Raw genomic sequence first — 25,826 nt, forward strand, 5'->3', positions numbered from 1 at the left:
ACGAAATTGGTCCAGAATGTGCACTTTAATCTACAGGTTAAAGGAACAGTCCACCATACTTCCATAATGAAATATGTTGTTCTCTGAATTGAGACGAGCTGATCCGTACCTCTCCGAGCTTTGTGCGACCTCCCAGTCAGTCAGACACGCTGTCACTCCTGTTAGCAATGTAGCTAGGCTCAGCATGGCCAGTGGTATTTTTTGGGGCTGTAGTTAGATGTGACCAAACTCTTCCGCGTTTTTCCTGTTTACATAGGTTTATATGACCAGTGACATGAAACAAGTTCAGTTACACAAATTGAAACGTGGCGATTTTCTATGCTATGGAAAGTCCGCACTATAATGACAGGCGTACTAACACCTTCTGCACGCTTCGGCAGCGCATTGATACCTTCACTCCTCTTCGGGCACGGCCAGGCGGGCGAATGCCCTGGTCTGTCCGCCCTGTCTAAAAAAAAAAAAAATGGTACAACTCGAGCCCCATGGTAAAATTGGGACTTTGTCATTTTTCCACATGAGGCCCATGGTAAAACCACACTTCCAGGAGGGGCTGCCGTCTGCCTCCCAAGCCGGCCGAGAGCGCTCCTTGTCGGGCACGGCCAGGCGGGCGAATGCCCTGGTCCGTCCGCCCTGTCTAAAAAAAAAAAATGGTGCAACTCCGAGTGAAGGTATCAATGCGCTGTTGAAGCGCGCAGAAGGTGTTAGTACGCCTGTCATTATAGTGTGGACTTTCCATAGCATAGAAAATCGCTACGTTTCAATTTGTGTAACTGAACTTTGTTTCATGTCACTGGTCATATAAACCTATGTAAACAGGAAAAACGTGGAAGAGTTTGGTCGCATCTAACTACAGCCCCAAAAAATACCGTTGGCCATACTGAGCCTAGCTACATTGCTAACAGGAGTAACAGTGCGTCTGACTGACTGGGAGGTCGCACAAAGCTCGGAGAGGTACGGATCAGCTCGTCTCAATTCAGAGAAGAACATATTTCATTATGGAAGTACGGTGGACTGTTCCTTTAAGATGAATTAATACCAGGGCTTTGAACCAGAATTTTTTTCCTATTGGTTCGTTCCGAACAGAAACGGAATTTTAACGTTTCCGGTTTTGGGTTCCACCATTAAATAGACGTTCCCGAACCGGTTAGAACAAAAAAATTTCGTTCCCGGAACGGTTAATTACGTTCCCTGTCAGCTGTTTAACAAATGGCTATAAAGTTATGTCTCTGTCTCATCCAGCTTAAGCCAAATGTAGGCTAATTCTGTTACAACCTTCATTAAATAAGACAAGAAATAATTCAAAACAATTATTATTTCAAATGTTGGTGATTTGGATTCTCAGTATGTCTTCCCATCTACACAAACAGAAAAAGTGCCAAAAATGAAAGAGAATTCGTTTAGTGTGTTACCAAAGGCTAGTCAGGCCCTATACAGGGCTACCGCATGACGTCACCGCGCCGCGAGATTTTGTTAGGCGCCATATTGGAAGACCAAGTACACATCTATGCAAGTACATACATACATAAAACAAACTACACCTGAAATGTAGCCAGGGCCGGTTCTGCCCTAATCTGGACCCGGGTGCAACATCGCGCAACCCCCCCCCAAAAAAAAACACCAGTCTAAATCAGGACAACCATCACATAACTATAACTATAAACATTTTATATCAACTATTTTAACTAAATGGGCTATAATAAATAAGCCTGCAGGCAGCCACGGCGGGCTGCCTCAGAAAAGTAACCATTCAATGACAACTGAAAGCCTGCAGCCACAGCGGGCTGCCTTAAAAAGTAACCATTTGTCCTACCTTAAAACTCGTTTTGCATTTTCTGCCTCCTTTTTTGTATTTTCAACCCTCCGTTTATTTTCTTTCCTTTTCTGAAAACCCGATTTGTGTCCAGACATTTTGTTCTGCTACCAACGAACTAACTCGTCAGGTCTCGTCTCTCGAGCCCGCGATGATTCCCGTGGGAAGGGCAACAACTGATACATTTTTACAAACAGCCAATAGGGAGGTTGCAACATTCAGGCTCTTCTTTGCTCAGACACTCAGTAATTCACTTATCACATGGAGACGTGATAGCAGTCCACCTTCCCGCGCTCTCCATTCAGTCAGCGAACGTCACACAGGAAGTGAACCCCAGCGGGTCATAGAAACTTGCACAGGAGGAGAATGGCTTTTTTATTTGTAGGCTACGGAAACTTTGAGGAACGAAATAAAAACCGGTATTAACCGGTTACCATTATTTTTAATAAGCGTTTCTGTTCCGGAACATAAAAAATAATAAAGTTTCTGGTTTCGTTTCTGTTCCATGTGAAATAGAAAAAGTTCCCGGTTTTCGTTTTCGTTCCTTGAACCGGTTCAAAGCCCTGATTAATACAGAGAGTAGGAGCCCCACCTCCACACGCAATGCAAGAGATGACGTCTTAACATGGTTTCATAAACAAATAGTCAGTCTGTGTGGGTTTGTTTTTTTCAGTGTTTGCTTAATTGGAAACACCTGTATACTCGTGCAAGCTGAGGAGCTTTCTGATTTGACTGGCACCGTGACGCATGCGTGCGTCACACACACACACACACACACACACACACACACACACACACTTGGAGTGAAAAGTAAATGTTGATCTCTGTCTGCTAGAAAATGGCTAGTTTAAGAATGTCAGAAATAAAATCTAAGAAATGAATACTTCTCAGAAGCAGGCCATTCATGTAGTAAATATTATTTGGATACGATTTGGATGAGATTTAAACACCTCACTTGTAATGAAGGCTCTAGATTTGTTTACATGGATCTGCAGTGTTTCCCCTACCATTATATTGGGAGGTCGTGTCGTGTCCCCACCCCCAACACACACATGCGCTTTAAGGTCCAAAAAACAAATACATAGGGACAGGCACTAGGACCACTCGGAAAGTGTGCCTGCTCAAAAACATGGGAAGGTAGTATGTAGGCACTAGGACCATGCAGAAACAACTGCACTGTCCTCTCGTGCACTCAAAAATGATCGTTCAAACAATAGTTAGCAATGTCGGAACTCCCCAAGCGGCAAAAGATGGAGGGCGTATGACTTATCTCACCCACTCCCCCCAAAAAAAGGGAAAAAAAAAGTATTCGTGATTGTCTTCAGACACACTCTATATTAAGTTGGCTAACATATTATGTTACAAATATTCATAGTGTGATCATATTGGAATATTAGCTTGCTATAAAAAATGGGGGGGGTTCAATTGTAAAAATTGTTCTAAAATAAATGTCAAGACTTGAAGGCTGTTTGTTCAGGTCCATGTAATGGGGGCCATGGGGAGGGGTCCTGCAGGTGACCATCCTCATCCAGCAACCCCCCCGAGCCAGTTAAACTTGGGGGGGGGGGCACTGTTCTGGATTATACCGTTCCGCCTGTGTGTGGCTCGTCTTGAATGGTACGTGTTGTATAAAGGTGACGTGATCCTTGATTTGTCTTGTGTTTTTGTTTCCTGCAGAAGGGATTCCTCAGGTGTTTTACTTCGGGCCATGCGGGAAGTACAACGCCATGGTGCTGGAGCTTCTCGGCCCCAGTCTGGAGGATCTGTTTGACCTCTGCGACCGCACTTTCTCCCTGAAGACCGTCCTCATGATAGCCATACAGCTGGTGAGTCTGCACTGCCGCTGACCTACAGAGGCAGGAATGAATTAGTTTCGAATTAAGATGATGGATATGTCTCAAGAATCACAAACTTTTTTTTTTCCCCGTTACTATAAATTAATGTAGGATATCCTGTTCACTACAGTCTTGCTATGATTTTCGTGAAAATCAGTAATTGAATGTTGTATTAACCAGTGGTGATCACTTATTGTCACGTATGCATCGTTACCATGGTAACCGTTAACTTTCACTGGTCGCTGTGAATTCTGCTGTTATAATTGCTTGTGTGTGTTGCAGAGAAATAGTAAACAAGATTGCAGCCCTTAATTGCGATTGATGATTTGTATTAAAGTTTATGTATTATGTGTTAAATATATTAATTTTATTGCGATGATTGTATCATCGAGGATTATTGCTCACATCTCGTCCTTCGTTTTTTTTTCTCATCGTTCTCAGATCACGCGCATGGAGTACGTCCACACCAGGAGCTTGATCTATCGAGATGTGAAGCCGGAGAACTTCCTGGTTGGGCGGCCGGGCAGTAAAAGGCAGCACACCATCCATATAATCGACTTTGGGCTTGCCAAAGAGTACATCGACCCAGAGACCAAAAAACACATCCCGTACCGGGAACACAAGAGCCTCACGGGAACGGCCCGCTACATGAGCATCAACACACACCTGGGCAAAGGTGAGGCCTGTTCACACTCTTCTCTTACAGTAGCAATGACAGGCCTTTTTTTTAATATATATATATATATATATATATATATATATATATATATTAGTGCTGTCAAAAATGTCGCGTTATTAACGCGTTAACTTGACTCAATTTTAACGGCGATAATTTTTTTATCGCGAGATTAACGCTCTGTGACATGATGTAGGTTTTTCATAAGCTTTTGAAACTGCCAGGAACTTGGAACAGACACTTTGCTTAGAAAACCGATAGCAGCTAGACTGTAATGCCACGCCCCGCACAACCAGAGTCCTCTGCCTCCCCCCCCCCCCCCCCCCCCCCCCCAAAAAAAAAAAACCCGGCGCGGGCAGGGCGCGCTAGTAGAGATGGGATTTATGGCTCTTTGATGGGATCCGCATCTTTGTGATCCGTTCTTTGAAAAGAGCCGTTCAAAAGACTGGCTCATTTGGCTCTGTTTAAATATTTATTCAGTTTTAAGAAGACAGCGTCTAAAGAAGCCAGATCCCTCTGAACTGTAAACTCAATGCTATCCCAGAAATCCTTCCTGTAATATGCAAATTTGGCCGCCTCTGATTGGACAGCGCGACGCATCAACAGGCAGAAAGTGTAAAAGTACAAAATGTGTTAAGTGAGCTGAAACAGTAAAGATCAGATTCAATGCAATATTTATCAACGAACAACTTAGTATAATAGTGTACTTTATATTATAATCAAGCATGTCAAGCCTACCGTCACTGTGTAACCTGTCTCTCTTTAGTTGTAGACTAACTCAAGCAGTAGATCATTTCACTCATGGTTCTTTTGCTAGCCCCGCGCCGGTGCTCGACTTAGGTTTCACTTTGCAGTGGCTGTGTCAAGACGTGTTATGCTTTGCAATAAAAAAAAAACAAAAACATTGGTACAAAGCAAGCCCATTCACTTTTTTATGCTGATAAGAGAATTACAATGGTTTTTTATGTGACAAAAATGTGCGATTAATCGCGAGTTAACTATGACTTTCACGACATTAATCGCGATTAAATATTTTAATCGCTTGACAGCACTTATATATGTGTGTGTGTATATATGTGTGTGTGTGTGTGTATATATATATATATATATATATATATATATATAAGTAGTCATCATTGTGTTGTGTGATGAATGAATCAAATTAAAGAGCATGAAGATCTGAATTGAAAACTTGTTTAATTTTGTAAATATGTCTTAAAGTTATGAACATTTGGAAAATCCAGTGTCTTATGAAATTTCCATTTCCGTCTGTTGCCCTGGTCACAAACCAGCAAACGTTTTCCACTGGTTTAATTTTCCATTCATGAGGAAAAAAAACCTCGATCAGAAATGAACAGACCAAAAAGCCAAAAATAGAGATTTTAGAATTTTGAGTGTCAGGGTAAGAATTACAGATAAAGGCGGCTGCTTCTTCTTCTTGTAGATCACAATTATGCACCTAGCAGGCTTAAAAGTAATACATCAATGAAATTGGTCCGTCTTTTGTGTTTAAACGTAAAAGCCAGAATTTAGCAGGTGTGTTCATTTTAAACGGCGGTGCGCGAATACGCTGTATATAAATGAGAGGGTCAAACTTTTTTGTTCATTCTCTTCAAAACAGTATCACTGATATTTATACACCCTCATAGATATATATATATTTTTTTCCTCCATGAAAAAAATATTAGGAAAATCTTTTTTTTTTTTTTTTCTTTTTTTTCCCCCCCCGGAAGGATACAAAATTTTCCTCGGTGATCGGATCTTTCGCGGGCGCTAGACAGCAAAGTGTTCAGTCGATTTTTATTGGAAAAACAAGTCACCATGAGAGATTCGACCACTAGGTAGGAATCATGAGTTTCAAGCTGATTGAACCAACAGTCAGCGAGCTGGAAGGAACAACCAAACTCTCAGCTCGGTGATGAATATCAGTAAAAAAAAACCAAGATGGCGGCGCTCGTGAGTTTGGTGTATTGCGTCACACAACGTTAAACGCTTAAAGTAAAAGGTCATCACAGCGCTGTACAAAATTAATAATATATTCCATAAATATGGTATTTATTCTTGAATTGACACTAGTTCTATGTAGATTAAACTTTCTTTTTTTTAAATGTCTTTAAAAGCCAAACGAAAATATATGCTGTTCGGTTCGTCAGTGCAGCGGCGTGCTGTCAAGCCTACTTGCAGGACATTTTAACCCTCTGTTCACACGAAGCACCAAAACAGGATGAAAACGTAGATTTATTACATACGTCCGAAACACCGAGCAGCAATATCAACAAAATGAGTCATTGTGATTTAGGTGTAGGTATGATTACTCGATCCTATGCACATGTGGGCCTTTGTTTCTTCACTTCTCCCCTCAGTCACTCCATGAAAATTGAAAAAGAGCAGTAGTTTCATCTTATCCTGTCATATACATTAAACATCCATAGAGACATGGCGAAGAAAAATAAAGCTCGGAAGAAAGTAGCAGAGACTGTGGTCTCCATGGCTGTGGTCTCTTGTGAGTGGGCGGAGCTAGAGCTGTTGACTCACTTTGCTAATCTGATAGTAGCGCAAGTTCAAATCCCACCCCGTACCTAAATGAAAATCAAACCTGAATACGTTTTATACAGACGTCCTGTGTATGACTCGTAGTGCTCTGTATATAGGCTTCATAGTTTAGCCATAATTATTTCCCAGACCACGCCCGCCCACAAGAGACAACAAACTACAAGTGACTTTGATTCGTGTGTGGAGAGTAGAATGGGTTCATTCAGATGGCTCACCGAAAAAATTCAATAGAAGCCGGGGACACGTCTTGACTGGGGTTAAAATATAAAAGTAAAATCGCGTCGTTGGTGTTCGAGTTGAAAGTTTGTGGTTGTTCTGGTCCACAGAGCAAAGCAGGCGAGACGACCTGGAAGCACTGGGACACATGTTCATGTACTTTTTGCGAGGCAGCCTGCCCTGGCAGGGGCTAAAGGTAAACACACACCCCACACACGCATCGTTTTATACGCCTTCGATATGCTAAACATGGGCTTATCTCCTGATTGGCTGCAGCACGCAGCAGTTCAGTGACTCAGTCGTGCCAGTGAGAATACCCAAGGCCAGAGATACTGATAATGTCACCATGATGAAAAATTACATCGTGATGAATTTTAAAACCTGTGGTTTGATTGATGACGGTGGCATTTTTAAGAACAGTACTGACGCACTAAAGGCCCTCGTTAAAGTCCGCGCACACAAGATCAGGCAACAAACGCATTGCATCATTTTGACATTTGATTTGTTTTTGTATTAAATATTTAATTTTAGATTTAATCATTTTCTTCTCAACTCCAGTTCCTTGCTTCACCCAAATTATTTTTATTATTTTGTCTTAATTTTATTTATTAGTGGTATCATTTTAACATTTGTTTGTTCATATTATTTATTTTAAGTTATTTTGGACTCCATTCAATTATTATTTTTATTTTTTTTTTCTGAGCCATCATTCTTTGCTTTACCCAGTTCATCCCAATTCATTATTACTGTTTTATCTTAATGACTTCTTTTTCTTTCTTTTTTCTTCTGTTTTTCTTCTGTTTTCCTTATTTTTTCCTCTTTCTTTATTTTATCTTGTGGGCGGTACGGTGGTGTAGCGGTTAGCGCTGTCGCCTCACAGCAAGAAGGTCCGGGTTCGAGCCCCGTGGCCGGCGAGGGCCTTTCTGTGTGGAGTTTGCATGTTCTCCCCATGTCCGCATGGGTTTCCTCCGGGTGCTCCGGTTTCCCCCACAGTCCAAAGACATGCAGTTAGGTTAACGTGGGGCGGCCTTGGGCTGAGGTGCCCTTGAGCGAGGTACCCAACCCCTGACTGCTCCCCGGGCGCTCTGGTGTGTCTGCCCACTGCTCCGTGTGCGTGTGTTCACTGCTTCAGATGGGTTAAATGCAGAGGATGCATTTCACTGTGCTTGAAGTGTGCATGTGACGAATAAAGGTTTCTTCTTATCTTCTTTCCTTCCTTTTTTGTTTTTTTTTCTTCTTTGAGACCATTTTATTCTTAGAATTGCTGTTACAAAATTCTTGACTCTATTTTAAACATTCTCTATTTTATTTATTTATTTATGATAGATCGTTAAATGTAAACATTTAATTTCTTAACCTGGTGGTTTATTTATTTTATTTATTTTTTAAAAAATGGTCATATGTGCTGTGTTTGAGTCTTTCCATATTGTGTGCGCGCCCCTGTGCTGAATGGACACCGAAGGAAGCCGTATATTCCTGTTTGCAGCAGTTTGGTGTTTATTGATGTATAATTTATTTAATTGTGTGTTTTTAGTTTGATAAATGTGCACATATTCGTTGTCAGAAATGTACTCCTGGAGTAAAACCGTGGTTTAATGTTGTGTGCCATGCAGGCCGACACGCTGAAGGAGCGCTATCAGAAAATCGGAGACACCAAGCGAGCGACGCCGATCGAAGTGCTCTGTGAGAGTTTCCCAGGTTCGTTCAGACGTGCTGCTTTTACTTCTGGAGTAGTTTTGTACAAGCATCAGGATAAATGAAACTGTAAAATGTTCTTCGAATTCATGCAGAAGAGTTGGCGACGTACCTGCGCTACGTCCGGAGGCTGGACTTCTTCGAGAAGCCTGACTACGACTACCTGAGGAAGCTCTTCACTGACCTGTTTGACCGAAACGGATACATCTTTGATTATGAGTACGACTGGGTTGGCAAGCCTCTGGTGAGTTTCAGTTTTGTACTTTTAACCAGTCGCTCATGTGGTCTCTCCCTCCCTCCCTCCCTCCACCACTTCCTCTTCGCAGTCTCCGGTCCTCTGAGTGACACCATAGCACAAGCATTTTTTTTTTCCCTCCTGTTGCTTTTACTGCATGATGCAGATGCATTTTTGGATCAAAGGTGTGATTTTATATATACATTTCTCTCTCTCTCTCTCTCTCTCTCTCTCTCTCTCTCCTAGCCCACACCCATCGGCCCCATCCCCAGCGATACGCCACAACCAACCAGCCGGGATAAAACACAGCAGCAGACCAAAGCCCAGGTGTGTGATTGTTTCACTGATTCATACAGCTGTCTGTGTCTCTCTCTTCTCTGTCTGTCAGTCTGGTGCTCGCTCTCTCTCTCTCTCTCTCTCTCTCTCTCTCTCTCTCTCTCTCTCTCTCTCTCTCTGCATGTCTGTTTCTTTCTTTCCATGTTTGTGTGCGTCTCTCTTTCACTGCATGTCTGTCCCTTTGTGTGCATGTCTGTCTCTCTCTGCACGTCTGTTTCTCTCTTTCTGTGTTTGTCTCTCTCCCCCTTCATGTCTGTCCCTCTCTCTGTGGGTCTTTCACATTTTCTGTTTGTCCCTCCCTTTGTTTTTGTCCCTCTCTTTCCGTGTACGTGTTTCTCTCTCGCTTTCTCACTGCATGTCTGTCTCATGCACTCTCTCTCTGCATGTTTGTCCCTCTCTGTGTGTGTCTCTGCATGTCTCACTCTTTCCATGTTTGTGTGTGTGTCTCTCTCTCTCTGGCACTGCATGTCTGTGTCACGCATGCTCTCTCTCTGCATATCTGTCCCTCTCCGTGTGTGTGCGTCTCTCTCTCTCTCTCTCTCTTCGTGTGTCATACTTACTTTCTAGCTATTTTTCTCTCTCTCACTTACTTGCTTTCGTTCTTTGTCCTCTCCATTAATCTCTCTCTTTCACTCATTCTGTCTGTCTGTGTCTAAGGTGTGTGTTTTTTCTTTCTTTTCCCCTCTCTGTCCTCTCAGTATCTCTCTCCATCTTTGTCTTGCTTTCTGTTTCTTTTTTATCTATGTCTTTCTCTTTTTTTATACACACACACACACACACACACACACACACACACACACACACACTAGTGCACTGACCCCTTTTCCTCTGGCACGGTGCTGGTGTTAGAGCTGATGCCTTTTCAGGGAGCCAGCAAACTTTTTTTTTTTTTTTCTCTAAACTAAATCCATGAAGATGTGGAGTTTTTCTGATCCACGGTATAAAAATATAATCAGCTGTTGGATCCTTTCGAAGTTGTAGCTGCCTTTGACTTTCAGGTCATACAGTACTGTGCTAAAGTCTTGGCACATGTAAAGAAATGCTATAGACCAAAAACGGCTTAAAAATAATGAAATGAAATCTTTCAACATTACAAATTACTATAAACGGCAGTAAGCCATAATAAATGAAGGTCAATATTTGGTGTGAGACGGCCCTTTTCCCAACTCTCTTACTGGAAACGTTGCACATTTTTAACTGTCAGGCACCTGCTGTGGAACCTGCACCGCACCTTGTTTTTGGAAAAGAACTAAAAATGTGCCAAAAACATCCCTCCTCCTCTCATATGCAGTACATGCGCAGAGATTGTGTTTGTGTCCTGTGTAATGATTTCATTGTCCATGACTAGGGAGGTCTCTTTAATGACCACAAACTCTCGTCATATAATAGTCTTTAAATGGAACAGACTCTCATGAAAGAAAATAATTTTCTCGTTCAGCCCTTAATCATGACGTCTCCCATCGCACGAGTTTAACATCTTCATTTGTCGTCATGTAGATGTTCTCTCACAGGCTGTGTGCTAGAGCCCTGCACATTTCTGCATGATCACTGCTTGTGTGGGTTTTTTTTTTTGGTTTGTTTGTTTTGTTTCCCACTTCCTGGTGTTTTTTAACTTTCTCAAATTTTTCATTTTCTATTTTAAGTTGCTTCACACTTTTTCAGTCCTGCTTCTGCATGTGAAAAGTCTCCTGACATTGTCTTTGTTGTCTTCTATTATTTTAATCATTTGCTTTTTCACTCACTGCTTTCTTTCCCATCAACCCTCACACCCACCCCGTCTGTGTCACACACGTGTCCACTCCGCTGTGTGTCCCCGTCGGCTTGTTTGCTCAGTCGCCCGAGCCCAAGCGGAGCGAGTCCCAGCCCACTCCCGTCAATATGGAGACGCTGGGGTCACATCTCACAGCTGAGGGGCTGGGGGGCTCAGTTCAGGTACCGCTTTTGCATGGCTGTGTGTGTGTGTGTATGTCAGTTCTTGCTTTCTATACTTGTCTTTCTCACCTGCAGCTCTGAACGCTTCTAACATCCACACCTCTTTTTACATCACGTGGTGTGGTGTAGTATGTACAACCCCGATTCCAAAAAAGTTGGGACAAAGTACAAATTGTAAATAAAAACGGAATGCAATAATTTACAAATCTCAAACTGATATTGTATTCACAATAGAACATAGACAACATATCAAATGTCGAAAGTGAGACATTTTGAAATTTCATGCCAAATATTGGCTCATTTGAAATTTCATGACAGCAACACATCTCAAAAAAAGTTGGGACAGGGGCAATAAGAGGCTGGAAAAGTTAAAGGTACAAAAAAGGAACAGCTGGAGGACCAAATTGCAACTCATTAGGTCAATTGGCAATAGGTCATTAACATGACTGGTTATAAAAAGAGCATCTTGGAGTGGTAGCGGCTCTCAGAAGTAAAGATGGGAAGAGGATCACCAATCCCCCTAATTCTGCGCCGACAAATAGTGGAGCAATATCAGAAAGGAGTTCGACAGTGTAAAATTGCAAAGAGTTTGAACATATCATCAACTACAGTGCATAATATGATCAAAAGATTCAGAGAATCTGGAAGAATCTCTGTGTGTAAGGGTCAAGGCCGGAAAACCATACCGGGTGCCCGTGATCTTCGGGCCCTTAGACGGCACTGCATCTAGGGCTGTGCGATGTCCCCTTAATTGGCATCGACGATGTTTACAGTGCAAACATCGTGATGGACGATTATATCGTGGGCGGGGGGATTTTAATACCACGTTATTAAATATATTATTATTATTATTATTATTATTAAAAGTATTAGATACTCATCCGAGGCTTTGGCACGTAAAGGAAAAAAAAAGCGCTAGGTGATGTGGAATATTTGGCCTTGACAACGGATATGTGGTCCAGCTGCAACATGATGCCCTATATGTCAGCTACCGTACATTATGTGGACCGAGAGTGGGCAATGCAGTCCAAATGCCTGCAGACGAGTTTCATGCCAGAGACGCATTCAGCGGACAATTTAGAAGACGCATTGCGCGAGACACTTGCCGAATGGAAAATAGAGAAAAAAATCGCCTGCATAACAACAGGGCGAATATTGTCGCAGCCATCAGGCAATTGAAATGGCCGTGGTTAAGTTGTTTTGGGCACAATTTGAACCTGGCCATAACCAACTCGCTTGCGCAACAGAGGGCCAGCACAGACCGAGCGTTTGGAGTTTGCCGAGCAGTCAACACTGCGTTTGCGCACAGCTGGCTTCGGAGAAATGAGCTGCGCAAAGCGCAGGTGGAAATGAACCTCCCCGAGCACTCACTGATCACGGCAAGATATTAATCTGCTCTAACAATGAAAGACTAGTATTCAAATTATGAGAAGAAACTACACTTAAGCTATTACTCATTGTTTATTTATACCATATCAATTGAAGATGCGTTTCGGCCTTTAGTGCGCACTTGAACGCGCTAATTTTTCCAATTTATTAGTGTTTGAATTATTGCACCAGCTTTTAAAATCATGATTTAATATTGTTTTTTTTAACTGTCTTTACATTTATCAGAATCACCTTCATTCTTCCATTTGGTTTGACATTATGGCTTAGAGTGGACCATTTTGAGTCTGAAAGTAGGCCTATTTACCAGATTAAAGTTATTTGACTTCTGCCGAAGTCTGCGCTTCACTGCCGTTTGATAAGGTGCAATATTTCCGGACTGAAGTCGTTAATAGTGGCTATTTGTTTGAACAACATGACAAATTTTACATTAAAAGTATTGTAGGCTAAAAAATGAAGTCAAAATTTATTATTAGTAGCATACTGTATTTGTGTAACCACGTTATGTTCACTAGCACGTCCCTGCACCATAGCCTACGTGAACAAGCGGTAATAGGATATTACTTTATAATGATTTATATAATTATGTATTTATATATATATATATATATATATATATATATATATATATATATATATATATATATATGTGTGTATGTTATATAATATATTTATATATTAAACAAAACTAACTAACTAAACTAACAAAAAACTAACTTTTTAGGTTAAATAGGCCCAGATGATACCGTATATGCATGTTTATGACAGGAGGGGGCGTGGTATCACGAGGGTGGCTCTCCATCGTGATGGATGACCACCATCGTCGATGGACGATGGCATCGTCTATCGGCACAGCCCTAACTGCATCACATACAGGCATGCTTCCGTATTGGAAATCACAAAATGGGCTCAGGAATATTTCCAGAGAACATTATCTGTGAACACAATTCACCGTGCCATCCGCCGTTGCCAGCTAAAACTCTATAGTTCAAAGAAGAAGCCGTATCTAAACATGATCCAGACGCGCAGACGTCTTCTCTGGGCCAAGGCTCATTTAAAATGGACTGTGGCAAAGTGGAAAACTGTTCTGTGGTCAGACGAATCAAAATTTGAAGTTCTTTATGGAAATCAGGGACGCCGTGTCATTCGGACTAGAGAGGAGAAGGACGACCCAAGTTATCAGCACTCAGTTCAGAAGCCTGCATCTCTGATGGTATGGGGCTGCATTAGTGCTTGTGGCATGGGCAGCTTACACATCTGGAAAGACACCAATGCTGAAAGGTATATCCAGGTTCTAGAGCAACATATGCTCCCATCCAGACGACGTCTCTTTCAGGGAAGACCTTGCATTTTCCAACATGACAATGCCAAACCACATACTGCATCAATTACAGCATCATGGCTGCGTAGAAGAAGGGTCCGGGTACTGAACTGGCCAGCCTGCAGTCCAGATCTTTCACCCATAGAAAACATTTGGCGCATCATAAAACGGAAGAGACGACAAAAAAGACCTAAGACAGTTGAGCAACTAGAATCCTACATTAGACAAGAATGGGTTAACATTCCTATCCCTAAACTTGAGCAACTTGTCTCCTCAGTCCCCAGACGTTTACAGACTGTTGTAAAGAGAAAAGGGGATGTCTCACAGTGGTAAACATGGCCTTGTCCCAACTTTTTTGAGATGTGTTGTTGTCATGAAATTTAAAATCACCTAATTTGTCTCTTTAAATGATACATTTTCTCAGTTTAAACATTTGATACGTCATCTATGTTCTATTCTGAATAAAATATGGAATTTTGAAACTTCCACATCATTGCATTCCGTTTTTATTTACAATTTGTACTTTGTCCCAACTCTTTTGGAATCGGGGTTGTATTTGGTCCTTACTACCTCAGTACTTTTCCTCTGTACATGATTTAAAACTGACATTGGGTTTCATTTATCAATCTTTTGAGTCAAGTCGTGTGTGAATGTTTCCATAGGCCAAACCGAGCATAAAATCCTGCCACGTTTACAAAAGCAACCCAGATTTCCTTCCTAATTGTGTGCGTCTGTTGATAAATCATCCAAGCGTGTTCATAGCACAGCTGCTTTGCATTTTGTCAATACCAGGCTCACAGAGAGCCGCAAACAACAAAACGTCGACAAAACGATGAACCAGGCTCATCTTGAGCAGCTCAGTTATTGTTACAGTGCCAAGCGTCAGTAACAATAGGCACGCGCTAATGCGTCTTTCTTTGAGAGGGTGCCATTAATTTTCTTGGCGTAATTGAAATTCTTGTTACGGAATGCTTTTTTCAATTCAGAGGTGAGTGATGTGAACCTCGACTGACTGGTCAAATTTAAAATGATTTTAAATCTCTACCCAGTCTCGCAGGACGTGAACGTTTCTACCAAACAAACTGGATTTTCATCAACACCAGGTTCCTCATGTAAATCCTCCTGCTAGCAATTTATGAATAAATCCGTTTGTATCCAGCTTCATAAACGATGCCCAATGAATCAGTACAGTGCTATATCTGATACATCATCGTGTGGAGCAGGCCACGCCTCCTTATTAAGGCCTTGATTAACGAACAGCAGCATGGTGTATTTAGGTGACTTAGGTTTTTATTGTATTTTGAGTTGGATTTGTATTTACTGTAGATCTAATGGTTCTATAGATCAGAGTGCTGTTCAGGGAAGTGTAGTGTACTACCACTGGTAGTAACACACAATTATATCAGTATTACTATGCCAAAACTGTGATACAAAATAATGACCTTTATTATGAAAATGGGTTCTGTGAGTGGAAATTTATTAAATTTCAGTGTTTCCCCTACTGTTATATTGGGGGAGGACCTGAAAGTCCTCCCACACATGCACACATTTTAAAGGCTGATTAAAAAAAAAAAAGTGTGCAGGCACTAGGACCATGCGGAAAATGTGCCTGCTCAAAAACAGGGAAGGTGGGGCTGCAAGCACTAGGACCATGCAGAAACATCCCCTGCTTAAGCTGCGCTGTCCTCTTGTGTGCTCAGAAACAATTCAGTCTAAATGATAATTAGCAATGTCAGAAGCGGCTTAAGATGGAGGAGACACAACTATATATATATATATATATATATATACACACACACACACACACACACACACATATATATATATATATATATATATATATATATATATATATATATATATATATTTGTGTGTGTGTGTGTGTGTATATATATATATATATATATATATATATATATATATATATATATATATATATACACACGTGTGTGTATGAATGAGTGATTCCACGCTTATGGGGACATGAACTTATTCACCTAAAACCATTTCTGTTTTTACCATCAGGTCACAAAACATGTAATCTTTAATGAATGATATGTTAAAAGATAACTTTAATTTTCTGAGATGTAATAAAAACATATTTATATGCCAAAGTTAAGCCTATGAGTTCCAAAATGATGTCTGTTACATTACTTCTGTTACGATTGTCCATCTCGCGTCTGTTACAAATTAATTACAATCTAGCTATATACCATGTTAATCTTATTGAAAGAATGTGTATGTTTATTCTACTACACATGTTTATTAATTATATTTGCTAAAACATCACCTTCCTATGTTTCAAAAAGTAATTCTACATTGTTAAAATTGAGAATATATATGTCCACAACACTTCTGTTACGTTCTGACTTTGGCATATAAATATGTTATTACATCTCAGAAAATTAAAGTTATCTTTTAACATATTCATTGAAGATTACATGTTTTGTGACCTGATGGTAAAAAAAGAAATGGTTTTAGGTGAATTTTTAAAAATAAGTTCATGTCCCCATTTCAGTACCCATAAGCGTGGAGATATATAATATTTTTTTTCCCCCTTTCTAAAAAAGGGTGTGAGTGATTTTCTTCAGACACAATCTGTATCAAGTTCGTTAATATTATGAATATTCATATGCCCCTTTTCCACCAAAGCTGGTTTGGGGCCAGTGCTTAGTTTGGAACCGGGTTTTCTGTTTCCACTGACAAGGAACTGGCTCTGGGGCCAGAAAAACCGGTTCCAGGCTAGCACCAACTCTCTGCTGGGCCAGAGGAAAGAACCGCTTACGTCAGCGGAGGGGGCGGAGTTGTTAAGACCAACAACAATAAAAAGACCACGAAAGATCGCCATTTTTAATGTTTTCCGTTTCCGGTCGAAAGTACGTCGTGCGCATTCTGGCTGCCGCTTCTCACCGGAGCTTTTTTTATTTTATTTTCTTTCTTTTTCAATTTTCATTTTTTTTTCCTCTGTGTGTTTGTGTAGTTTGATGTTTGTTTGAGTGTTTTGTCCGCCAGTGGTGGTGTAGCTCCGGACCCAGTTTGGGCGTCGGTTCCCTCTAGGCTTTGGTTCGCTGTGGGTGATGCCTGCGCTCCCAGCTGTGGACTGTAGTGAGCTTGTTGCTCATTTAACATCATGGTTGTCCAGCGCTCTGCGCTTTAACGCTTGGCGTGATGTTCCGAGCGATGTGGCTGGCGGCGGCGCGGCGGCTGTGCTGGAAATGTGGGACTTGTTTTCATGCGCCTTTTGGTGGGACTGTGGCTGCTACACCACAGGAATTACATCCTGACCCCTACTTGGTGGACTTCTTACTTTTTATTATTTATTCATTTATTTATTTATTTATTTATTTATTATTTTTCCCCCTTTTTTTCCTCCTTTATTTTTTATTTATTTTTTTTCTTTGTCTATAATTGTAAAGCGTCCTTGGGTTTCTTGAAAGGCGCTATATAAATTCAACTTATTATTTTTAAGCAACGAGAAGCAGCAGCTGTACAAACGCGAAGTCATCCATTATTATTATTGTTGTTGCTGCTGCTTCTTCCGTGTTGTTTTTGCTTCGATATTCGCGCCAAGGTTTAAGCAAACGTAGCGACGTAACCTGACGTATACAGCGACGTAATGACGTGGCACCGCGAGCTATGGAAAAGCAAACTGGTTCTCAGCTGGCTCGCAAGTTGAACGAGTTGTGAACCAGCACCAGCACTGGCCCCGAACCAGCCCTGGAACTGATTTGGTGGAAAAGGGCTAATAGTGAGGACAGCGGTGACGGGTGCAGAGCAGGGGCGACCACGCCGAGTGACAGGCAGGGACAGTATGTAGAAAGAGGAGAGGTAATCAAATTACAGAATCAAACAATAAGGTATGAGAGGCTGTGGAACTGTACATTCCCTCATTTATATACAACCTTTATTTAATCAAGTAATTTAACTGAGATCAATATTTCTTTTGCAAGAGAGATCAGAGTACAGCAGAGAGACCTCAAGTAGGGGTAACTGAAAAACTTAAGCCCTTCTGAAGATTTGTTCCTGTACTTTGCGGCGTTACACCCCCCCCCACACACACACACACACACACCTTTCAAATCAAAATTCAGCCTGAATAGAACATGACCAGCTCTCCTGCTGAGACTGCATCCCCTCAGCACAGGACTCACCACAGGATCAGTGGCTTTGATTCAACTTGGATTTAAAAAAAAAAAAGTTCTATTGTAAAATAGTTCTAAAATAAATGTGAAGGCTTCAATATGACTCCTTTAACTGCGTATGTTCAGGTCCAAATGCTGTGTAATAGGAGCTGCAGGGAAGGGTCCTGTAGGAGACCATCCTCCCCCCCCCCCCAAAAAAAAGGAAGCTTGGGGGAAACACTGAAATTTCTGTCTTCATTTAAATGTGCTTAATTTGAGTTTATTTGTAAACTAAATCTGTATTGAGGAGTCCAAGGGTTGTGTTTTTTTGTTGTTGTTGTTTTTTTTTAAATTTAAAATACAGGTCAAAGCTGTTTCACTGATTTTCCTAAACTTGTAATGCAGTTCACAGTAGAATTATAGTGGGTGAACCATTAACCATTTAATGTATGCACACCTCACGTTTTAATATATATATATTTTTTAATAATATTTTCATTGGTGGGCGGCACGGTGGTGTAGTGGTTAGCGCTGTCGCCTCACAGCAAGAAGGTCCGGGTTCGAGCCCCGTGGCCGGCGAGGGCCTTTCTGTGCGGAGTTTGCATGTTCTCCCCATGTCCGCATGGGTTTCGTCCGGGTGCTCCGGTTTCCCCCACAGTCCAAAGACATGCAGGTTAGGTTAACTGGTGACTCTAAATTGACCGTAGGTGTGAATGTGAGTGTGAATGGTTGTCTGTGTCTATGTGTCAGCCCTGTGATGACCTGGCGACTTGTCCAGGGTGTACCCCGCCTTTCACCCGTAGTCAGCTGGGATAGGCTCCAGCTTGTCTGCGACCCTGTAGAACAGGATAAAGCGGCTACAGACAATGAGATGAGATTTTCATTGGTATAAATTCCCAAACGCCTCATTTCCATAATCACTCATTCCGCCCTGTGTATTTATTCTAAACAGACTGTAGTGTCGTCCGTTAGGATGAGCTTTATGGCTAAATTTGGGTCTTTTATCATCTCGTCATTCACGCTGATTTTAAGATCATTTTCAGTTCATTTGAAAATATTTATGTTCAGTTTTGTAGAGGAGATAAAGATGGAAGGGACTTGGTGAGACTATGCCACCTAGTGGCAGTTTTGTTCATTACAGCTCATTAAGTTGAAATTAAAATAATAAGAGGCATATTTTAAGGGACACGGATGTAAACGTGTGCGTGTGAAAGCAGTACTGGTGGTGTGGATATATTTTTATATATAGATTTTATACTGTGTGTGTGTAACATCCAGCTGATGTGCATGTCTGTATGTGTGTGCACGCGTGCGATGCCTCCCTGACTGACTGTGTGTGCTTTTATACAGATAATGAGTTCGACCAATGGAGAGCTGAACACGGACGACCCGACTGCAGGACACTCCAACGCTCCGATCACAGCTGCCACAGAGGTGGAAGTCGCAGACGACACAAAGTAAGAGTCGCTCTCTCATACGGTCACATTTTACGACCTTCCACAGCACTATGCACCCGTAAGAGCTGATTGAAACTTCTGAGAGCACGCCAGGACGTGAACAACTATAATCCAAGTGATTTCTCACTGGAAACTTTTCTGAATTAAACAATATTCTGTATTTGTTTAAATATTCAGAAGAAATGGCGCAACATCTGAAACGTTTCTGGGTGCGCTACCGGACACCACCAACCAATCAGTCTTCTCACTACGCATAGCACCACAGATGCACACGTTTACTCACAAGCCTGCACTGTGACCTATATTCAATTGAAATGCAATACAAAGACAAGATGTTTAATGTTCAAAGTAGTAAAAAAAATTTCTTTGGGGGGGGTTGATGACCTGAGGACGCTATTTGTTGACGTTTTGAATGTGAAATTCTTTCCCATTCGTGCTTGATGTACATCTCCAGCTGCTCAACAGTCTAGTCTTCGTTGTCGTATTTTGTGCTTCCTAATACACCACACGTTTTCAATGTGAGGCAGGCAGGTCAGTTTAGCACCTTCACTTTTTTTTTTAAACTGCAAAGCCACACTGCTCCAAAACCTATATGCATCTTTCAGCATTAATGTTGCCTTCACAGACATGCAAGTTACCATGCCATGGGCACGAACACCCCCCGTACCATCGCAGTTGCTGGCTTTTGAACTTTGTTCTGGTTACAATCTGGATGGTCCTTTTCCTCTTTATCCCAGACAACACAACGTAAAAATTCGGGGACAATTTGAAATGTGGACTCGTCGGACCACAACGCACCTTTTCCACTTTTCGTCAGTCCATCTCAGATGAGCTCTGGTCTAGAGAATTCAGCAGCGTTTCTGGATGTTGTTGATATTTGGCTTTCACGTTGCATGGTTGATGCGGCGGTGAACCGTATTTACTGATGACCTTTTTCCGAAGTGTTCCCGAGCCCGTGTAGTCACATCCTTTATACAGTCGTCAGTTTTTAATGCAGTGCTGCTTGAGGGACCAAAGGTTACAAGCGTTCATTGTTGGTTTTCAGCCTTGCCCCTTATGTACAGAGATTTCTCTGGATTAACTGCATCTTTTGATGATATGGATTGTTGATGGTGAAATCTGTAAATGCCTTGCAGTTGTGCATTCAGAGACACTGTTCTTCAATAGTTTTCTCACAAAGTGATGAACCTCACCCCATCCTTGGTTGTGAACACCTGAGACTTTCCAATTACCAGTTAACCTGTTTACCTGTAGAATGTTCCAAGCAGGGTTGGTTGTTTTTGAGCATCCCGCAACTCTTTTTTTTTTTTTTTTTTTTTTTTTTTTTTTTTTTTTGCTCCTGTTGTGACTTTTTTGGAACGTGTTGCAGGCATCAAATTCCCAATGACTGTATGTTTACTAAATAAATAATAATAATAATAAAGCTCATCAGTTTGAACATTAAATAGCTTGTTTGTATTGTTTTCAGTTGAATATAGGTCAAATGAATTGCAAATCATTGTGTTCTATTTTACCCAGCATCCCAAACAGGGTTCCCGCTGGCGCTCGTCATTGACCAACATAATCCATCAGTGACAGAGAAAGTTACTAGCAGTCATCACAGTGACAAATGTATTTATCATCATTAGCATAAGTCAACTTTTATAGAAATCCCTCCGTTTGCCGAAATCCAACCCCAGTGAAGAGACGGCTGGAAGTCAGAGTGTAAACAATGAGCACGTGCTTATGATCAATAAAAATCAACTACACATAATGACCAAATAAGCACCAAGCTTTTGACCAATTGCAGTGTGTCTTAATCAACCTGGTGTGGTGGTGTAATAATCTCTTCATGAAATAAACAATGGTACAGTCTAAAATAACGGTTTTTGGGCGGGGCTTCTTCAACCACTAATGATGATTTAAGGGCTGAGACAGCCATGGGGGAGGAGAGACATTCAGAGCCCCGACTGTCCCCGAGCACATTGGACAGTGTCAGTAATACAGGGGTCAGTAAAACACACTCGGAGCCCGGACAGTGTCCGTAATACAGGGGTCGGTAAAACGCACTCGGAGCCCCGACCGTCCCCGAGCACATCGGACAGTGTCCGTAATACAGGGGTCGGTAAAATGCACTCGGAGCCCCGACCGTCCCCGAGCACATCGGACGGTGTCAGTAATACAGGGGTCGGTAAAACGCACTCGGAGCCCCGACCGTCCCCGAGCACATCGGACAGTGTCCGTAATACAGGGGTCGGTAAAACGCACTCGGAGCCCCGACCGTCCCCGAGCACATCGGACGGTGTCAGTAATACAGGGGTCGGTAAAACGTACTCGGAGCCCCGACCGTCCCCGAGCACATCGGACGGTGTCCGTAATACAGGGGTCGGTAAAACGCACTCGGAGCCCCGACCGTCCCCGAGCACATCGGACGGTGTCAGTAATACAGGGGTCGGTAAAACGCACTCGGAGCCCCGACCGTCCCCAAGCACATCGGACGGTGTCCGTAATACAGGGGTCGGTAAAACGCACTCGGAGCCCCGACCGTCCCCGAGCACATCGGACGGTGTCTGTAATACAGGGGTCAGTAAAAACAAAAAGTGAAAGTGCAGTCAGCCGGCAAGCGACTGAAGGAAGCTATGTTTCAGAGGTGTGGTTTGTTGAGTCCCCATGGCAAACTAACGTATGATGAAAAACGTGAGGTCATTCTGTGTTCGGTTCATAGATCGACAGGAAATTAGAATTCCTTCACTGTTCCAAGATTCTTCTCAACTCTATTTAATTGTAAATCAAGTTTTGTGTTAAAATAAATGCTAAACTGAGTCCTAATACCTCTTTTGAATAATTCCCTGCTAAAATAACCTTCAGTAAGCGCAAACTAAAGCGGTTTATTTTAACTTGATAGTGCACAGGGCGCCCAAAATCAAGTCTTTCTTATCAGAGGCTGGAGTGGAGCCCAAATTTTTAAATGGAGAGGCTGAGTTGTATCTGTACAAATATTTGAATTGTGCCAGTTTGGTTGGTATAAACCTGCATTAGTCCACTTTGATATATAGCCTAAGACTATTTGACTTTTATTTTTCAAGGAAAAAAAAAGTGGAGAATACTTTTCAGAACCCAGGGGGAACCCTGCCCGAATGTTTTTGGATTTGGGGTTGTACAAGCTGCTAAATTTGAAACAGGATATTGTGGGAAGGTACAAACAAAAGTGGTGTGAGCAGGATTAAAAAGATACAAGTCCTGTGCTTATCTCTGAGTTTGAAGAATGGTCAGAGCTAGAATTCGCACACGATGCTGACTTTTCTACACCTGAATATGTGTTTTTATTTTTTTTGGAAAACCCTTTAGGGTTTAAATACAAATATTTAGAGCACGGAGAGCGGCATTGTAATACTCTGGGCACAAATCTGGGCTGCCGGAAGGTGTGTAAGCTCTGGTGACGGAACATTTTGATTGTTAATGAGAGCAGTATTTTAATTGTGCCTCCTGCTGTTTGTGTTTTCGCTTCAGGTGCTGCTGTTTCTTCAAACGGAGAAAGAGGAAAACCCTCCAGAGACACAAGTGAACAGCATTCTTGGAAGAGAACTTGAATCGTTCGGATCACTGTCGAGTTTTAAACGGAAGCGAACACACTGCTCACTCCTTCCTCCCTTCTTTTCTCTTCGTCACTTTCCCCCTGCTCTCGTTCTCATTCTCCACCCCGTGTTTATCACTCGGAACCCTGCTGCACCCCGCCCGACGCTCCTCTTCTGTCGGAGCGGTAAAGGAACGTTGCTGACTTCACAACAGACTCGCTTTTGTTTTTTCCTTTGAAATAACAAAAATAGAACATGTAAAGAAAACTGTGCTCCCACTGAAGGGGTGATGGAGAACTGTATAAAAACGAATGGCGATAAATGAGCACCGTGATGTGAAACTGAAAAACATGATGCTGTCGTCGTAATCTAGATTCCATGCAGAACATTTTGTCATTCAGTGGCTGTCGATCTGAGGACTTGATCTTGATGGATCGGATTCTTTGAGTTTTTCTTAGCTGTAGATCTTTGTTTCAAATCAGAGGGCAAAACCTGCAAAGGAAGAAAGATTTGGTTCATCTCAAGCATACTTTTTTTTTTTTTCCGTTGTTATTGAGATAAAAGTGGCTTCAGCTGCTTTCACAGCTGAATAACTGGGTTGACCATGTTTTATGTTGTAGTGACCTGGGATTTTTTTTTAATGCTTTTTCTGTGTGTATGTGAGGTGAGAAAGAGTGTGTGTGTGTGGCTTTTTTTTTTTTCTTTTTTCTTCTTTCCCCTTTTGTTCTATTGATGCGGACTGTAGCACAGTGACTGGTCTCAGGTACTGTGGGTCATGGGGAGATGAATGAATTGTAAGCTCTCTGCTTATTATTGCACTTTTGAGAGGCAAAAAGAGACGACGAAATCTAAGAGACTGCCCCGGGATGGATCCCACGCATAGCCGAGGGCCGAAATTCACAGGCGACATGAACGCCCTCCTCTTTTATGTTTCACGTTAGATTTATTTACCAGGAAATCATAGTTTGTGCCTTTCCAAGTAAAATGTTTAAAGTTAAAACGTGTGTGTCCTGCAGTGTCCTGAAATTTTATTCAAATGAAGGATTTGGGGTCCCCCCCCCCCCTCCATTTTCAATCAAATGGGATTGAGAACATGGGGAAGTATCATCCTACATTTCACACAAGCAAGTAACAAGTCACCCATGTCTCTTGTGGGCGTGGCCTGTCCAGTGTCCACATCCACTCACCAGAAACACCAACTCTCTCTCTGTCCTTCTAAGCTTGTTTATGTATATATGTTTTAATGAAAAGTCTTGAATGACATTATGAATAGAAACACTAGTTTGAATATTTTCTTCCATTTTTGTGCATCAAATAGTAACTCTAAGAACAAACAGTGAAGCTAGGAACTAAAGTTGTGAGCGGGGAAGTGAAGAAACATCAGCTCACATGCCACAGGGAGGAATCATTCGTGCAACAGTTTGGTTTATTTCTTTACAATATCATACCTAATTTGTCTAGAATCAATTTTAAAAATAATTTGTCACTGACACGCCCATCTGTTTATATGCTAATAATGGTAACGGAGCAATACGCCCATCTGATTGCTCACCAATAACGGTAACTGAGTGACACGTCCATCTGATTGCATGCCAAAAGCGGTAACGGAGCGACGCGGTAACAGAGCGACACGCTCCTCTTATTGTTCGCCAATAACGGTAACGGAGCGACACGCCCATCTGATTGCATGCCAGTAATGGTAACGGGGCGACACGCCCATCTGATTGCATGCCAAAAGCGGTAACGGAGCGACACGCTCCTCTTATTGTTCGCCGGTAACAGCATGACACGCTCATCTGATTGCTCACCAATAGTGGTAACAGGGTGACGCCCTTCTGATTGCTCGCCAATAACGGTGCGACACGTCCTTCTGATAGCTCGCCGATAGGGGTAACAGAGCGACATGCCCTTCTGAGTGCTTGCCGGTAATGGTAACGGAGCGACACGCCCATCCAATTGCTCGCTGGTAACGGAGCGGCATGCCCATCCGATTGCTCGCTGGTAACGGAGCGACATGCCCATCCGATCGCCCGCCGGTAATGGAGCGACACGCCCGTTTGATGATTGCAAGGACCTGTGTGGGGTCTGGGGGTTTGATGGGCCCCGTCTGTATCATTTTTCTTCATTGTGGGCATCCAGTTTCACCTATTCCATGTGCACCAAATTTGGTAAGTATACTGGTGTTAGCCAAATTTCAGTCATATCAGTTATCTCCCCAAACAAAACGGCAGCCATTTTTTTTATTGTATGTTTTGAAAGATTCCAAATTTTAAGTGAGTCATGAGATTACATCAACATTTTATATTATCCAAGATGCTAAGCTATGAAGTAATATTTGCTGTCTGAAAGTGACACAATTGCACTGTACGTTATGCGATGTTACTCAACATTGATGCAGAACAATCACATGCCAATACTATCTCATTAGATCTAAACATTAGATATCCAGCAAGTCAAAAAAGTAAAATAAATTTTAACAAATATAAAATATGCACTTCTACAAATGAAGCATTTCCATAGATTGTAATATGTATAGCACCATAAAAGTCTGTGTTTCTCTTTAGTCATAGAAAGTCATGTGATTACTTTAGAGCACCACATACTCTGTCAGATAAGTTTGTAGGTGCATCAGCGTGACCAAGCAACTATGTCTGATGTATGATTGTACACCGGAGCCTTTTCCATCAGCGTTTCATAAG

The 25,826-nt window shown here is 41.9% G+C and overlaps 1 protein-coding gene across 4 annotated transcripts in view; it reads left to right on the forward strand.

Annotated features, from left to right (window-relative positions):
* The window catches only part of csnk1g2b (casein kinase 1, gamma 2b), a 93,386-nt gene extending 69,259 nt beyond the window's left edge, over nucleotides 1–24,127 (forward strand). For 3 of the 4 annotated variants that reach the window (XM_060932484.1, XM_060932485.1, XM_060932486.1), the window contains exons 4-12: nucleotides 3,488–3,636; nucleotides 4,087–4,321; nucleotides 7,201–7,286; nucleotides 8,704–8,788; nucleotides 8,881–9,029; nucleotides 9,267–9,347; nucleotides 11,190–11,288; nucleotides 19,467–19,573; nucleotides 23,063–24,127. In XM_060932484.1, coding sequence (XP_060788467.1) covers nucleotides 3,488–3,636; nucleotides 4,087–4,321; nucleotides 7,201–7,286; nucleotides 8,704–8,788; nucleotides 8,881–9,029; nucleotides 9,267–9,347; nucleotides 11,190–11,288; nucleotides 19,467–19,573; nucleotides 23,063–23,117 — 1,046 coding nt within the window. In that variant the 3' untranslated portion in view covers nucleotides 23,118–24,127. The remainder of the gene's footprint in view (nucleotides 1–3,487; nucleotides 3,637–4,086; nucleotides 4,322–7,200; nucleotides 7,287–8,703; nucleotides 8,789–8,880; nucleotides 9,030–9,266; nucleotides 9,348–11,189; nucleotides 11,289–19,466; nucleotides 19,574–23,062) is intronic. The other variant, XM_060932487.1, reaches the window with a different exon arrangement.
* Nucleotides 24,128–25,826: the final 1,699 nt, after the last annotated feature.

This window comes from Neoarius graeffei, chromosome 10 (assembly GCF_027579695.1).
Source record: "Neoarius graeffei isolate fNeoGra1 chromosome 10, fNeoGra1.pri, whole genome shotgun sequence".
NCBI classification, from domain to species: Eukaryota; Metazoa; Chordata; class Actinopteri; order Siluriformes; family Ariidae; genus Neoarius; species Neoarius graeffei.